Source organism: Diabrotica virgifera, chromosome 5 (genome assembly GCF_917563875.1).
Source record: "Diabrotica virgifera virgifera chromosome 5, PGI_DIABVI_V3a".
NCBI lineage: Eukaryota > Metazoa > Arthropoda > Insecta > Coleoptera > Chrysomelidae > Diabrotica > Diabrotica virgifera.
This window is the reverse complement of record NC_065447.1, coordinates 189,170,099-189,188,239: the sequence shown is the minus strand read 5'-3', so window position 1 is coordinate 189,188,239 and position 18,141 is coordinate 189,170,099. Positions and strand designations below refer to the sequence as shown.

At 33.8% G+C, this 18,141-nt stretch overlaps 1 protein-coding gene across 1 annotated transcript; it reads left to right on the top strand.

Moving 5' to 3' along the window:
* Window positions 1–76: 76 nt before the first annotated feature.
* LOC114330211 (cytochrome P450 4g15) lies at window positions 77–16,526 on the top strand. The gene is made up of 11 exons (XM_028279531.2): window positions 77–190; window positions 2,175–2,376; window positions 5,054–5,163; window positions 5,228–5,318; window positions 6,667–6,849; window positions 10,824–10,893; window positions 10,955–11,081; window positions 11,232–11,412; window positions 11,505–11,617; window positions 14,229–14,469; window positions 16,016–16,526. Exons 1-11 carry the CDS (start codon window positions 176–178, stop codon window positions 16,360–16,362), a joined length of 1,680 nt encoding a protein of 559 aa, XP_028135332.2. The 5' UTR covers window positions 77–175; the 3' UTR covers window positions 16,363–16,526.
* The last annotated feature ends 1,615 nt before the right edge of the window (window positions 16,527–18,141 follow it).

Here is an 18,141-nt window from a genome sequence, read left to right as displayed (position 1 = left end):
AAATACCATGCCATCAATTCAATATATTATATTCTGATTTGTAACCAAGCCAACCCTGGTCAAAATAAAAAAAATTAGCATAGCGTCCGCTACATATAAACCATACTTGCCTTGTTCAACTCAGACTGTAGCTGTTATCCAATAGTCTCACTAAGTACATTAAAAAAAAAACAAAATGTCTCAACCAGTGGTAAGTAAAAAATTTCATTAATTAAATTAGGTATTTAGTTACGATTCAAAAATATATTATTTAACTTATGAATTAGCAAATCCAAAATCATAGACATAAGTTCTGTTTTATAAACAAAATTTCTTTTTCTAATTGTTGTAAGGTTTATTTCCTTTACAACTATACCTACATTTTTCTACGAATTACTATTTTTGATATGCCTACATACTTCCTTTCTTTAATTTTTAAGATTTTAGTTTTACTTTTTTTCTAACACCTTTATAGAATAAATTTTCTAAAATGTCACAAAAACAGCTTGTTTTCATAACTAACTTTATCTATTGTTAATAACAATCTATGCAAAATTATATCTCAATATATTTATACTTCAGCAACGAGATAATCAGCAGCACATTATTTCTTAAAATTACATACTTCTTTGTCTAAATTTACCTATATTAATTTTTTTTATTATTAAAAAATTCTATAACCACACAAACAATATTTGGAATTCTGTTAAAATGTTTAAATTTTATTTATTACTGAAAGCGTTTAGTGTTAAATTGATACTTTCTTCTTCTCTGTTGGATAACAAGTCTACTTCCTTTTCCTTCCCTAACTAGTTCAAAGTTCAAAGTTAGAGTTTACAAAAATGTGTCTGTATATTCATTTTAAAATTTTTGAATAGTTTAATGCTCGATGTTTATAATATGTCGTAAAGAAATATGTAATATTTATCGGTTTGTAGGGTAACAATACCATTTAAAAAATATATCTGCTGGATATTTCCAAAATCAACGTGCTAAACTGTGGATATAAGTAGTTTTATCTGAAATTACCCTTGTATTTTCTATATATTTCTTATCACTAAAATTGTTTTAATTAATACACAAGCAACCTTTGGTGAGATTATCTTTATCAAGTTCTGTCTTCTTGATAGATTTTACAACAGCTAAGGCATAATAATTGAGGGTGTTAAAACCAAAGTGGTGTAAGTCATATTTAAAGTCTTGCTTTATAATCTTGATATATAGACCTCTTAAAAAGAAAAGTGGTGTAAGGTTTTACTGTATTGCGGTAAAAACTTGCACCAGTCACTTTTCCTGATTTTTCTGATGGCAAGATGTCTTATATATCAAGATTATAAAGCAAGACTTACACCGCTTTGGGTATAGTAACCTTAATTCTAAACTATTAAGCTTAGATAAGAGCATTTGTCACAGGCACTATAGGTACACATAATCCTCCCATTTCATCGGCATTTATTTCAGAAAATAAAAAATATTATTATCAATTGATGATAATTTTATTTACATTTTGTGGTTGAAATGTGATTAATCCCAGGATCAAAATATTTGTTCTAATAAAGTCAACGTCATCACTTGTGTCATAGTCATAAGGTAGAGCTGAGATCTTCCTAAAGTATTCTTTGCTATTCACTTATATTCAATGACGACCGTTGCCAGTATGTTAAATCAATTTTGCTAACATTCTCATCTACACATGTCCATTTAACTTTCCATCATTGTAGTAACTCTTGTAGTAGTGGAATGTACTTTGATAATAATTAATTCTCCGTGAGTCCTGTTGTAGGTGTCTATTGTCACTTTTTAAGGACACAACTCTTTATCTAACTCAACTCTCCATACAACTTTTGGTCTACCTCTACTTGCACTTCACTTGCCTATGACTGGATGTGAGTGGGACAATAAAATATTATCTGGAGGGATTGTTCTTTTGTGAACGCGCTAGATATGTCCATGCATGCCTGTCTAAGTCCTTCGATTTTTATGCGATATATATGACATATATTGAAGACCAAGATAGTTCTTATAAAAGGGAGTATTGAATATTGCTGGGAAGAGACGAGCTGAAAGAAGACTATGTTGAAAGATAAATACATTTTCTTTCAAAGTTTTTGTGCTTTCTTTGTTGGGTCGGGTACTTCTCTAGGAACAACTACGTATAACAGACATTTCAATAAAGTTACCTGTATTTCTTTCAGGTTCAACCTCTTGAGACTGAGACTAGCTCTATTCTTACTAGTAATATACCACTAATTTTGATTGGAATTATCTCAGTTTTATTAGGATACCAATACTGGTTTAAAAACCAACGATATGTTCAGATGGGCAATAAATTCCCGGGACCTGCCACTTTACCATTTATAGGAAATGCTCACTTAGCATTTGGAAAATCTGCTCATGGTGAGTGTATTCGACAGTATAGAAAATAGCCATTATTTATGTCTATATGCACGATATGGTATTTCAAAAACTATTTTAAATATTATCTCTAAGAAAATTTATAATCTACCAACACGGGGGGCCAAATATATTTGGAACCCATTTTGACCTTAAATAACTCTTTTAGTTTTGTTTAATCTTTGATCAAAATTGAAATCTATATTGATATTGCATATTTAAATTAAAATTTACAAGACTACCAACAAAAACTGAAGGGGGCTCTAAGTAAGAGATATTTTTATAAAGGCTTATTTTCAAGGTCGTTCCAAAAGTCACCCTGTTAATATTTAAACTCATTCAAAAATTAGTAAAAACTATTAAACAGAATCCGGAAAGACAACTCTTAAAATTTTTTAAGCGTTTGCTTAACAAAAAGTTAATTTCCGTTTTCCCATTATTTATGCTGCCAGTTAAAACTATCACTGAAGCGCAAAAATGACATTTACTTTTTAGAATTGTCACTTATTCAAGACCTAACATGTAGCCTCCAAATAGCCCTGATCTTAACTCGATTGACTACAATATTTGGAGTACATTAGAAGCCATGATTGACGAAAACTCTATTTTAAACACTATCGATGAATTTAAACATCGGATAGTTTTTTGTTGGAACTAATTTGGCCAAGAAATTATTAACAGGTCAATTTGACAGTGACGTCGATGACTGCAAGCTATAGTAAATAACCATGGGGGACACCCCCAAGGGGAATCCATAATGAATTTTGTTAATTAATTTTAGGTTGTTTCACTTAGCTAAAAATTTTTTATTACCCTTTGAATAAAAAATAAATTTAATAAAAATAATATGTACGCCCTTTCAAAATGTCATTTATTTTGCTTCAAACGCTCAAAAAATTTTAAAATGATTTAAAGGGTATTCTTTTCGGATACAAATAATTAGTTTTGAATAATTTTTACTACCTCTAAAGCTAGTCTTTATAAAAATTACCCTTACTTAGACCCCCCTTAAGTTTTTCCCTCATTTGACCTACCGTGTATATGTAGGTATATAATTTCTTCTTCTTTTGGTATCATAACCCTAGATGGGTCTTTGCCTATTTGGCTATGTCCTTCCAGTCAGATCTCTCTTGTGGCATTCTCCTCTATTTTCTTATATTCATGGTTTACAGATAGTCTTCCACGTCATCCAACCATCTCGTCCTGGGCCTTCCTTGTTTTCGCCTTATGCATGGAACATATTATAGTTCTATGTCGTATTCATAAACTTTTTCTTGTATCGTTCTTAGTATGAATATGTTATCTGTAGTGGCTGTATTTGGTCTGAATCCATTTTGATAATCACAAATTATATTAGGAGTATTCTGACAATCTATTGTAGATAATGCCAGAAAGGATTTTATATATTACATTGATCAATGTAATTGGTCTGTAATTCTGGCATTCCCTCTTATCTCACTTTTTATATATTGACTGTATAAGACCAACTGCCAATTCCTCCAGCATTTGCTACTTGGTCCATATCCACTTTATCAGGTAATGGATTCTTCCCCAGAGTTCGTATCCTCCATATTTCAACAATTCTGCCGAAAATCCGTCCGTTCTTGGCCGTTTACTGTTTTTTAGTTTCTTTATTATGTGAACTACTTCTTCATAATTCGGATTTTCAATGTACTGCTCCTCCGTTTAATATTATTGTCTCGTTTGGATCATTTCCATTGTCTGCATTTAGGTTTTCCTTGAAGTATTCTTTCATCTGATTATAATTCTACGTTTCTCTGTTAGTAGTTCTCCGTCCTTGTCTTTGCATATTGTCAATTTTGGTCTAAATTACTGTGTGCTTTCTTCTATTCTTTTATAGGATTTTCTGCTTCCGTGTCTGTTGTTATGTTCTAGGATTTCTTGTACTGGTTTTTTTAAAGCCTCTCCTTTTTCTTCTTCTATAAATTTCTCAGCTATTTCTTGCGTTTCTTTGAAGTTGGTTAAGCCTAGCTTGTCTTTTTTCCTCTACTGCAGTTATGCATTCATCATCATACCATTCCGCATTTCTTTGCCTTTTGAATTTTCCGACAGTTTCGTCGACAGATTCCGTTATTATTGTTTTTAATTGTCTCCAAGTCTCCGTTGCTCCTCTGCAGTATTTTCCTCTCTGATACCGTTGAGTTTTATTTGGAGAGGATTTTGATATTCTTGTCTCTTTGTTGGACTTTTAAATCCTTAAATATTCCATTTTTTAATTTGAATATTTTTCCCTTTTGCCACTGTCGCGATATTCTGCCGCAATTTTCTTTCACAAAATAGAGATCTGAGTCAACGTTCGCCTCGCGATATGTACTGACAAAGTTATGTCTGTTGCCCACCTTTTTGATATGAGTATGTGGTCAATTTGATTGGCTCCATTGGTTCCTGGTATTTTCCGTATTCCTTTATGGATATCTTTTCTTTGAAAGTTAGTACTGACAACTACATAATTATTTACTAATGCAAATTATGCAACCATAAGTCCATTTTGACTGGTTTCAGTATGCGAACTATATTTCTCAAATATGTTTAGGAAATTTTCTTCTTTCCCCAGCTTAGCATTAAAATCGCCTAATGTTATGAAATCGACTAATAACAAAAATATAAAAAGTTTTTATTTTCTACTGAAACAAGTAATTTTACTAATGTCCAATTTCAGGATTGTTTGAACTGGCCATGGCATATTATAAAGAATTACAAATTGACGTTGGTAGGATTTGGCTTGGGCCTAGATTGATCATTGGCGTTGCAAATGCCGATGATATAGAAGTAAGTATCATAAATAGAAAAATATAAATACAAACACACTTATACTTCCTCTTTTTGTTCTTAGATTATTTTAGGCAATAGTGTTCATTTGGAAAAATCTCCTGACTACGGTTTATTCGAACCCTGGCTTGGTGATGGCCTACTCATTAGCAAAGGTAAATATGTATCTGAAAAGCATTTTATGACAATATATATGAAATTTTTAATAGTAGGGCCTTGGAAGCTAGATTTGCAGTTACTAAAGCGTCATGGGGTCTTATTGGGTTATGAAGATTAGGTCTTAAAAACCAAAGAATATTAAGTTAAGGTTTATATTTTAGTGGAGATGTTCCATTGTTTAATTTAATTTTTAATTTCAAAAAATCGTTTTTTGGAAAAAACGATATCGAAAAAACGTGTCGAATACAAGTTACTTATTTTTACGCCAGGAATCCACATCTGTAATAAAAATAGAGGTTCATATCTAAGATTTTTAAGTAACCCCCATAACACCTACGTGGGGGGTTGTGTTTGGTGCAATGCGATAGATTTTTGAAAAATATTGAAACGTATTTTTCAGTTTTTTGATCTGTTGTTTATTTCCTGAAGTATTCGCTTCTTTTTTGTGAAACCTTGGACCTTAAACATTATTCTTCAAGTACTTAGCTTACTTTGTCTTAATCTAACGCTTTCGAGTTAGGATATATTTTTTTACGGACTGCTCCCATTGCACACTTCTGTATTAAGAGTTCGTATATAGTCCAGTATAAACCGAAGATTTACAGAGTACAAGGTTTCTCCGCATGTGATTTTCTGACGCACTCGAGTAACGCCCAAATTTCTTTCTTGGGCTACCCTACCACAGTGTTAGTACGAAGTTTCAGAATCTGTTGGTTTATTATAGATTATTTTATTTGTATTGAATCTTCAGTAATTACACACGTTTGTATTTATCTACAAAACAAAAAATGTGTAATTTGCTAAGCTTATATAATTTCTATTGACATATTGACAATGTTGAATATATCCATCAGAGACAAAGTTTCAAATAAAACAAAGTATTATATATATAGTAAATATATAGTATTTTTCTTGACATTTATTTTTTCAACGAAAACATAGAAACTTAAAACTAGAAACTTGAATAAAATTAGAAAATCCACGAGGAAAAAAAGGTTTTTCCTGTAGTTGGCTGTATACCAGTTATTACAAAAAACCATAAAATCCTTTATAAAAGGTATATTTGTTAAAATCCCTATACAGGGCTATATCACAGAACAGAACTAGTTTTCAATCGGCTGACCGATCATCATCAGTGTTTGCTTGAAACTAACATTTGCTGGTTAGCATGTTAGTTTCAAACAAACACTGATGACGATCGGTCAACCGATTGAAAATTAGTTCTGTTTTTAATGTAGCCCTGTATAGGGATTTTAACAAATATACCTTTTATAAAGAAAATTAGAAACTTATATCGCAGATATTTTTATTGAATGTAATGTGTTTATTTTACTACTTTTCCAGGGGAAAAATGGAGGTCCCACAGGAAAATGATTGCACCAACTTTCCACACCTCAATCTTAAAATCTTTCATGCCAGTATTTAACAGAAATGCTACTGCTTTGGTCGAAACATTTAGAAAGGAACAGGGAAAAGTATTCGATTGCCATGATTACCTCAGCAGTACAACTGTAGATACTTTGCTAGGTAATATTATATTTACAAACATAGTCACAATACAACAGGAATTTCATCATTAACACCGTCTTGCCTCATTCCTATCATCCTTTACCAACGCTATCTATTCAAGATATCCAGTTCTCTTAGATTTAGCTCATTCATCGATTTTCTGATATCCTCATTCCATGATTTTCGTAGTCTACTCCATTTTCTTCTTCCTAGTGGCCTACAATTAAATATTCATATAAGCCATCTCTGGTCAGGTATGGCTAATAAATGTCCAATCTACTTCAAGGACTGTTTTTGTATGCAGTCTATCACTGCCTCTTCAGCTTTTATTTGCGTTCTTATTTCTTTATTACATCTCCTTGATATGTTTACTGTACTTGCGCTTACTCTAATATAAGTCATTTCCGTAGCTAAGCTCCCCTTTTTATTTTTGCATTAAGAGACCACACTTCTGACCAATAGCTCAAAACTGATTTAACCATGGTTCTGCCATTCCTTCTTTTCATATGGAATATTTTTATCTCATCCCAATAAATTATGACTTCTTAAGATCTTACTATTGTAAACTGCACCTTACGATTTCGCCGATCCATTCTTATCAAAATATGCTTCGAGGTATTCCACTATTTACGTTTACGTTAGGCAGCCCTTGAAAGCTCTAATGAATCTTCTTCTCCTTCTTTATGTGCCTTGTCCGTTGCGGACGTTGGCTATCATCACAGCAATTTTAATTTTGTTTGCGGCGTTTCTGAATAACTTGATCTGATTAATCTTCTTCAGATCTTCTTCTGAATAACTATAATGCATATCTTTTATATTTATCATGCAGTATTTACATCATGAACTCTAAATCATATCAGTTTTGAGCTAGTACAACTTGCTATTATAAAATAATCTTTTTAAGAATGAATTGGTCTACTTTTGTAGTTCACTTTATCCCTTTTGAATTAAATGTGTTAACAATCGTCATATCTAGTATTATTGAGAACTTCAGCATAGTATATAGCTCCAAAACCTAGTTCTTAATCTGTCGGTTGCAATCCTTTTTTATGCCCCTTTTTAACATTACTTATTTTATAGGTCTGGATCCCGCGAATGAAAAAAATGTTGATTAATAGCAAGCTGAAAATTTGTTAATAGCTTAAGGGTGTCTAGTCGGACAAACTTTGATATATGGGAACACTGGAGCAGGGGAAGTTTTAATTGTGGAACAGGTTAAAAATTTGGAACGATCAGACCACGAAAACGTCACATGGATTTTGTCCGACAGAACTTGGATTTAATTTGTTACCATTTCATTAAACTCTCATTCAAAAATCAGACTGCTATTTATCACCTCTCATAATTCCTGTCATTTGACATATTCTACGTGTTCGACTCATTATAATTCCCATTTGGTGATGAATAGCAGCCTGATTTTTGCATGAGAGTTTAATGAAAGGGTAGCAAATCAATTGAAAGTTCTGTCTGACAAAATACATGTGACGTTTTCGTGGTCTGACCGTTCCAAATTTTTAACCCGTTCCACAATTAAAACTTTCCCTGTTCCAGTGTTCCTATATATCAAAGTTTGTCCGACTAGACACCCTTAAGCTATTACAAATTTTCAACTTGCTAATAATCAACTTTTTTTCGTAAGCGGAATCTAGACCTATAATATTTAATTTCATTCCCCTGCTTTCTTCTTAAATACGTTGTTTTCCAGGGACACCAACGACCAGTCGTAAGATTTTTCCTTTGTACGCAGTAGACTTAAATAATGTGATATACCATTGGAGGAAGGTTTTCAACCAGGATATTCTTTATCGTCCATATATACGTTTTCGTTATATTTTCCATTGAGTAGTCACATCTCATCATCATTCTCTTTGCCTTATCCCTATGCGGGGTCGGCTTCCCTAATTGCATTTCTCCACACAATTCTATCTTGGGTCATATCAATGTCAATCCGCTTTACCAACATGTCCTGCCTTATCGTCTCCCCCCAGGTCTTTTTTGGTCTTCCTCTCCTACTCCTCCCAGGAATCTGCACTTCAGCTATTCTTCGTATTGGGTGATTAGCGTCTCGATGTTGAACATGACCAAACCATTTTAACCTATGCTCTCTCATTTTGGCATCAATTGGTGCCACACCTAGACTTCCCCTAATATACTCATTTCTAATTTTATCCTTCTTTGTCACTCTACTCATCTATCTAAGCATTCTCATTTCCGCCACATGCATTCGTTGTTCCTCTTTCTTTTTCACTGCCCAACATTCAGTTCCGTGCATCATAGCTGGTCTTATGGCTGTTTTATAGAATTTTCCCTTCAGCTTCATTGGAATTTTTCTGTCACACAACACACCACTCGCTTCTTTCCACTTCATCCATCCAGCCCTAATTCTACTGCATGCATCTCCATCGATTTCTCCATTACTCTGTAATACCGATCCTAGGTACTTAAAACTATTGCTTTTCACAATCATTTCACCATCCAAAGATACCATTTTATTTGTAGTAACTTCATCTTTAAATGAACATTCCAAATACTCTGTTTTTGTCCTACTAAGTTTTAAACCTTTTTCCTCCAGAGCTTGTCTCCACTGTTCCAGTTTTTGTTCTAAGTCCCTTTCACTATTACCTATTAACACTACATCATCAGCATACATTAGGCACCATGGAATACTACGATGTAGTTTCGCTGTTATCTGGTCCAAAACTAATGAGAATAAATAAGGACTAAGCACCGAGCCTTGGTGCAATCCTACTTTCACCTGAAATTTATCAGTCTCTCCCACACCTGTTCTAACACTACTCGTTACTCCCTCATACATATCTCTCACAATCTTTACATATTCGCCAGGGACTCCTTTCTTATTGAGTGCCCACCACAGAATCTCTCGAGGAACTCTATCATATGCTTTCTCAAGATCAATGAATACCATATGAGCGTTGGTCTCTTTATTCCTGTATTTTTCCATCAGTTGCCTTACAATGAAAATTGCATCTGTTGTTGATCTGCCCTGCATAAAGCCAAATTGATTATCGGATATTTCGGTTTCTTCACGCATCCGTCTATCAATTATTCTCTCCCATATTTTCATGGTGTGGCTAAGTAGTTTTATAGCCCTGTAGTTTGTGCATTTTTGTATGTCTCCCTTGTTTTTGTAGACAGGTACTAATATACTGCTTCTCCATTCGTCTGTCATTTGTCCATTGAGTAGTCACATGTAATTTATCATATTTCGGATTTTTCGTCACATGGGCAAAAAACTCTCATTTTCTTCTTTTTATGATATTCTGAACATTCCATTCTTAGTTAAATAATGTAAAACTGCTTGATTCATTACTCTGTCTGTCCATGATATCCTTAGCACACGGCGATAAGCCCACATCTCGAAAGCATATATTCTTTTACATATTGCTCATAGAATATAATCCTGAAACGGAAAAGCTAAATAAACGTACTCTTAAGCGAATTTAACGCTCTGATAATTAGGTTTTGCATCTTTTTAACGTTCTGGCTTGCACAATTCCGCATTTCATTTTCAAAAATCCTTTTTGCATTTCATGAAACAACCTAAATATTTGCCTGATTGTACTTCATCCACTGCTTCTCCATGTACTCTAGTGTAAGTTACGCTGTTAGCTAGATTTTTGTTTTTGCTGATGACAATCCTTACGATTTCGTTTGTACTAGTTTATAAACTGTTTATTTACTATGGTCTGTAATATTCGATAAAACTGTCTGTATACGTCATAATACGTTGCTAGCAAAACCTCTTAATGAGAGAAATTATATCTTCTTTTTTGTCTTCTATAGGCTTTGCAAAAATTATTTTTGCGTGTAAATTAAAGGCTAACCGAACTTTTTAACTTCTGTCCAATTTCAGTTGAAACCTACTATTATCCAAATGTCAAACCAATCCAGACTTGTTTCATTCAATATACCTGTATATTATTTGAAAATTAAAGTAAGGATAATTATTATATTATATATATATTTTTTAGAAACTGCTATGGGTGTTACAAAAGAACACGACAGCAAAGCTGGATTCGATTATGCCATGGCTGTTATGCGGTACGTATCAAGAGTGGACATACTATACAGATATAAAAAATTAACTTAATCTTCTTTACAGAATGTGTAACATCCTTCATCTTAGACATATGAAATTCTGGTTGAGACCTGACACCATTTTTAACTTCACCAAACTGAGTAACATCCAAGTAAATCTTTTAAAAGTCATTCACGATCTCACTAACGGGGTAAGCGTTTTACATTGTACTTAAATTTATTACACGAATATCATTAAATACGTGTCCTCAAATGATCTTTATAGAATTTAACATTTACGTTATTTTTACGTGATAACTGTGCTGCATATAGCTTTAGTGTATATTTTCACATTCTTTTAGACTATCAAGAGAAAGAAGGCAAACTATTTTGAAAGAGAAAAGTCTGGAGAAAAGAGTTTGTATGAACAAGCAGTCAAGACGTCCAAATTTGACGAAAAACAAGGAAACCTTATTGAAACTCGCGATCTAATGTCAAATTTATTAAGGGATGATTTGGATGAAAACGAGGAAAATGATGTCGGTTAGTAAAAATTATGTGTTTAAAAGAAATAGCGTAATTTTCTGGAAGTTGTCTATGATCTATGTTTTAACTATGTTATTGATGTCTTGTAGGTGAAAAGAAAAGATTGGCTTTCCTTGATTATCTTATTGAAGCCAGTCAAACCAAAGGAAATGCACTTAGTGATAAAGAAATAAACGAAGAAGTGAATACCATTATGTTTGAGGTAATATTTTGTTGTTATACATTTTCGGGTTTTTAATCGCGCATTCTTATTTAAGTAGCAGATTAACTTTGGATTTTTTACTACTACGTTATACCGTTTCTTTTTATGGCCCGAGCCATAAACCTGTTATATTACTCACATCGAAATGAGTACTCTGGCTTTTTCCAAGACCTGTTTGGTCTTCCCTATCCCTAGGCTCTAATTGGTAACCTCTTACTGGTAATTCATCCCATGTGGTCCTACCAAGAAAGTTGTTTTGCTCTATGGCATCTGATAATGTTTCAAAGTTCATTATGTTTTTCAATCTTGAGCCAAAAATTTTTTAGTATCGCATTAATTCGGTCTTGCATGTTCTATTGCCCAGATTTTTGAGCCATATGTAACCGTACTTTCTATCAGTTTTGTGAACAACAGTTTTTTTGTTTCTTGTCAAATATCTTTACTCCATAATAACAAGATTATTTCACTTGTGATGGGTCTTGCTCTGGCCATTTCTTGAAGTATGTTCCTCTCGTCACTTCCATTTTTAGTAGGTATAAGTCTCAGGTATCTATATTCATTAGTATGTTGTATTATTTTCACTTCTACGTCTAAATAATTTTTTGACAGCATAGTGCCATGTATTACGTTTCGTTTGTTCTGTATTTTTTATGTATGTAGTATCTTCAACGTAACCTGCTGGCAGAATTTGGTCGCCAGCAAATAGCAAGGTGCTTATTTTCTTTTGATGGTTATACCTTCTCCAATGTGTACTCTCCCATTCTATTTACATTTTTTAAACAGTTTTCTCAGAACCAAGTTCATACAGATTTAAAAAAGGGTGAAAGAGAGAAAACATTTCTCAAACTCTTGGTAACTTTAAAGAATCTTGAGTATGAATTTCGCGTCATGACACAACTAGTGTTCCCTTTATAAAAGTTTTTCACTGCATTCGTATATTGTGGGTATATTCTGCTCTCTGTTAAGGATTCCCAGATTCCCACAATATCGGAACACTGTCGTAGGCTTTGCTTGAGTTTATAAATACTACGTGCAGTTGGCATGTGCTATGCAAGTGATTTCTTTAATAATAAAATTGTTTCACCCAGCTCCAAAACCACTCTCTTCCACCATGATTCAAACTAACTTTATATCCCATTTCTCTGTATTTTGCACAGTCAGACTTACTGCCTATGTACCTAATCAGTTTTCCTTTCGAATGTAATCTCTTCCTCATTCAAACATTTGTTACGTCCAAATCACGGTTAAGTTTTCCAATACTACATCCGGCAAACATTTAAATAGTTCCACAAGTCTCCAGGACCAGATGATTGAGTATTTTTCATTTTTAATAGCTTTTTTGTTTCTCCTTTTGTAACTGGATCACACTTTTTCTGATAAATCTGAAAGTCGTAACTAACATTTTAAAATGGCACTCTTTATTCTGTTAGTAAATCGCTATTATAGTTTCTTTACGTTTCTTGGCCAATTGGGTCTATCCTTTCATTTTCGTTTCGATTTATTTTCAAAGAACTTACACACTTACAGTTTTTCAGACTACTCTAGATTTCTTTTTCTTCAAGTGCCAGCTCCGCGACGGAGGTCGGTAATCATCATAGTTTTTCGGATTTTGGAGACGGCTGCTCTGAAAAGTTCATTTGATATAGATCCGCACCATTCACTCAGGTTGCGCAGCCACGATATTCTGCGTCTCCCTATGCTCTTTTTCCTTGAATATTTCCCTGCAAAATGAGTTGGAGCAAGTTGTATCTCTCTCCATGTGTAATATGTCCAAGATATTCCAATTTTATGGTGTTGATTTGTATTTAAGACTTCCATTTTTTATTTATCTTTCTCAGAACTTCTTTGTTAGTGACGTGTTCTGTCGATGATATTTTCAGAATTCTTCTATCCACCCACAACTCGAATGATTCTAGTTTTTTCATTTATGCCGCATTTATGGTCCAAGCTTCCATTCCGTAAAACACAGTCGAGAAAACGTAGCACCTAGCCAACCTTACTCTTAGCTCTAACTTTAGATCTCTTGTGCAGAGCACTTTTCTCATTTTGTGGAGTTGATCATTCTTCCAAGATCCGCATTGTCATCTTCGCGAGTGTCATCCGCATGTTTAATGTTGTTAATGGAAACTCCGTTCACCTTTATTCCAGCTGTTTCACCCTCAAGAGCTTTTTTAGGATCTCTTCCGAGTAGGCATTAAAGAGAACTGGCGACAATACGCATCCCTGTCTCACGCTAGATTTGGAGATCCTTAATAAGTCACGTCGATTTCATGACATGTTCTTTTCCAGTATTCGATTTTGGTTTTAGTTACCTCTTTCTTGGATAGGTAGCAAGGTAGCTAGCCATCTACTATATCGTTCTTTCTCTTGTTCCTCTAATTCCTTATTTGGCCAAATGTTTAATTTTTTCGTTAATTTATCACCTATAGCCTCCTTTGCCGCTTCCTCTAAGTACATTTTAAGGATATTGTACATTTCCTCTGGTGGTCCTGCAGGTTTAGCTTTCATCTTTTTAGCTAGTCTAATTTTGTATAGGAACATTGTGATGTCTTTATAAAAATAACATAAATACATATAAAATAATCAAGCTACAGAGGTAAGTTGATTTTAGGGTCACGACACGACTGCTGCTGCTTCCAGTTTCGTCATAAGCTTATTGGGTATCCATCAAGACGTTCAAGAAAGAGCTTTTAATGAATTGAAAGAAATCTTTTCCGACAATTTGCACCGACCTGTCACATTTAATGACACGCTTCACATGAAGTACCTGGAAAGGGTAATTTTAGAATCTTTGAGAATGTATCCACCAGTTCCTATGATTGCAAGAAAAGTGAACGAAGATGTAAAACTGGGTAAGCTTGTATTTGGTGTCTGTATATTATACTAGATATTTTTCTATACTTTTCGTTAAGTTATATTCGGAGAATCAGTACACTAAATCAATATTCTGCAGCTTATGCAACTAAGCTATTTATAATTTAATTGAAGGTTCTATAAGTATCACTAATCATCATCATTAACATGTACACGTCCATTGCTGGACATAGGTCTTCCTCTACTCTTTCCATTGGCCTCTGTGTTGTGCGGCTTGGCTCCAGTTACTGATAACACGCGGCAGATCGTCGGTCCATCTGGTTGGTGGGCGCCTTCTGCCCCCTAGTACTTCTTGTCGTAGTCTTCACTCGACAATAAGTTTTTCCATTGGTTGTCTGATAATCTGGCGACGTGTCCTGCCCAATTCCACTTTAGCAAGGCGATTCTTTCGACAGCGTCACTTGTTTTAGTTCTCGACGTAGTTATTCTTTTGGGTTTCGGTCTCGTAGAGAGATACCCAACAACTCGTATTCCATCGCTTACGCGAGTCTTAGTTAGTACCATTTTTGTGAGTGTTATGGTTCGGCTCCTTAACTCCATATATGAGTACAAGTTACACACACGGGTCAAAGATTTTCCTTTTGAGGCATATGGTTAAATCCGATTTAAATACATAGCTTATTTTATCAAATGCTTTCCGGGCTAATACTATGCGACGTTTGAGCTCTCATGTCTGGTTATATTTGGGTGTCATATGCAGCAGCTTAACTTTTAAACTTATTAATTACTAGGTAGACTATGCATTTGCAATTTACTTAAATGTAATTTTAGTAAATTGGATTGTTATTGTTTTGTTTTCTTGACTTTTTATAAGCTTTGTCGATACAATTGTACAATTTTTCATGACAATAAAGTATATTTCTATTCTATTATCTCTGCCTAATCGAATTTCATATCCCAAATACTTATAGGGTGCAGTTTGCTCAATATCCCTTCCATCAATAACAATTTTACAATTTAGCACCAGGTTAGTTATTATCTCCGTCTATTTCATGACTCCAAGGCAGCGTGATATAACGTTTTCAATATTATTATTGCAAAATTTATACGATCGGCTATAAGGACCATATTATCTGCGAATCTCAAGTGACTGAGCTTCTCTCCATTTATATTGATACCATATTCGTTCAGATCTGCCTTCTTACTTACGTATGTTCTAAAACCGTCGTGAATAGCTTCGGTGAGGCGGTGTCTCCTTGCCGTACTCCTCGCTGTATCACCAAATATTCATTAAAAAATTCAGTTACTCTTATAAGAACGATGGTGCTAGTTTTTTAAGATTTTACTTTCATTTAAGACACCCCCCTATGTGTTAAAAGTTTAAGACCCTTTATTAACAAGATTACTTAAAGATTTGTTCTCTAATGCATTTACTTCTCCAGATAACTGGATATATGCGAAAAAACTTATAGTAACCCAACTTAACTTAAATAAGTTTTCTCATACTAGCAATAATATGCAACGCCTTTTCCTACGTCTCTACATTTTGAAAATAGTTTTCTTTAATATTTATTTTTTTTTCAGCTTCTGGTGACTACACCATTCCTGCAGGAACCACTGTAATTGTATCCCAATACATTCTCCATCGTAACGAGAAATACTATAAGAACCCTACGGTGTTCGACCCTGATAACTTCTTGCCAGAAAAATGCCAAGAACGACCATACTATGCTTTTATTCCATTCAGTGCTGGTCCCAGAAGTTGCGTAGGAAGGAAATACGCCATGCTCAAGCTCAAGGTACTCCTTGCTGATGTCATCAGGAAATTCCACATCGAGTCAGTAGATAAAGAAACAGACTTTAGGCTTCAGGGAGATATCATTCTTAAAAGGGAAGAAGGATTTAGGGTTAAGGTGACTGAAAGGGCTTGAAATATAAATTAATTGTAAAATATGGGTCGAATTATTTGTATAAGCATGTCTATATATTCATCTATACATACTGTTTTACTTAGAAAGTAATTTTATTGTGTTACTAAAATTAGCGATTCTATTCTTACTCTTATGGATCTAATAATAAATTATATTTATTTTTATGGCATTGTTTATTAGTTATCAACCCAAGTCCAAATCGAAGTAGTAGTTTTAAACGGAGTTGAGTCGTGGACTCTCACAGACGTCACCTGCAAGAATATTGAAGCTTTGGAAATGTGGCTTTATCGTCGAATTCTGAAGATAGCTTATACCGACCACGTTACTAATTAGGGATTTTTGTTGAGAATTAAAAAAGAAAAAGAGAACCATAATAATAACAGCAAAAATCGGATACCTCGGTCATATCATGAGAACAACGAAAGATATGGACTGCTGCAACTAATCTTGCAGGAAAAAGTAGAAGTAAAACCGGGACCAGGAGGGTGAAAGATTTCCTGGCTGAAAAATCTACGTACGTGGTTCAACCCAACAACCACCAATCTTTTCAAAGCAGCCATGTGCAAAGTACAGATTGCCATGGTGGTCGCCAACATCCAAAACGGATAGGTACTACAAGAAGAATAAGAAGTTTTAAATACCCAAAAAAATGCAGGTATTTTGCAGGGTGCAAATACACTAAGCGCCAAAATTAACGCACCACCTTAAAAATGGGACAATTTTAATGTCTGATATTTCCTAAACCTGTTGTCCGATTTTAGTGATTTTTTAAATATTTTATAGCTTTATTCTTCAGGAATATCGATGTAGTAATATTGTTGCTAAACAGATAAGTGTCATTGTATACCGGGTATAAAAATAATAGTGTGTTTTTTCCTCAAAGTTTGGAACACCCTGTGGGATATTCTAGCGTATATAAAATATTTAAATTAAAACTCAACTGGAACCTTAGGTTATCTTAACATTTTGCTTTTTGATTCATTCGCTTATGTTGGATAATAAAAAAGTTAGGTACTTTAACAACTAGCAATGTTTTTCATCAATACAGGGTGTTTTTAAATAAGTGCGACAAACTTTGAGGGGTAATTCTGCATGCAAAAATAATGACCGCTTACTTTATAAGCATGTTTCCGCAAATGCTTCGTTTCCTAGATACGGTATGTTAAATTTTTTCTTACAAACTGACGATTTATTTATTGCTCTAAAACCGGTTGTGATATGCAAATGAAATTTGGTGGGTTTTAAGAGGTAATTATTGCGCATTTTTTGACGTACAATTAAGAATTTTATATTCACCATTGGCGTGCATACGGGTCATATTACCCGGTCACATTACCTGTATGCACGCCAATGGTGAATATAAAATTCTTAATTGTATGCCAAAAATGCCCAATAACTACCTCTAAAAATCTACCAAATTTCATTTGCATATCTCAACCGGTTTTAGAGCAATAAATAAATCGTCAGTTTGTACGAAAAAATTCAACATCCCGTATCTCGGAAACGAAGCATTTGCGGACATATGTTTATAAAGCAAACGGTCATTATATTTCATGGAGAATTGCCCATTAAAGTTTGACGCACTTATTTAGAAACACCCTGTATTGATGAAAAACGTTGCTAGTTGTTAAGGTACCTAACTTTTTTATTATCCAACATAAGCGAATGAATCAAAAAGCAAAATGTTAAGATAACCTAAGGTTCTAGCTGAGTTTTAATTTCAATATTTTATATACGCTAGAATATTCCACAGGGTGTTCCAAACTTTGAGGAAAAAAC

Excerpts from the sequence above, each read along its gene's own strand:
- LOC114330211 (XM_028279531.2), top strand. Across the intron at positions 6,850-10,823 it reads AACTGTAGATACTTTGCTAG|AAACTGCTATGGGTGTTACA; the intron begins GTAATATTATAT and ends TATATTTTTTAG. Across the intron at positions 11,082-11,231 it reads TTCACGATCTCACTAACGGG|ACTATCAAGAGAAAGAAGGC; the intron begins GTAAGCGTTTTA and ends ACATTCTTTTAG.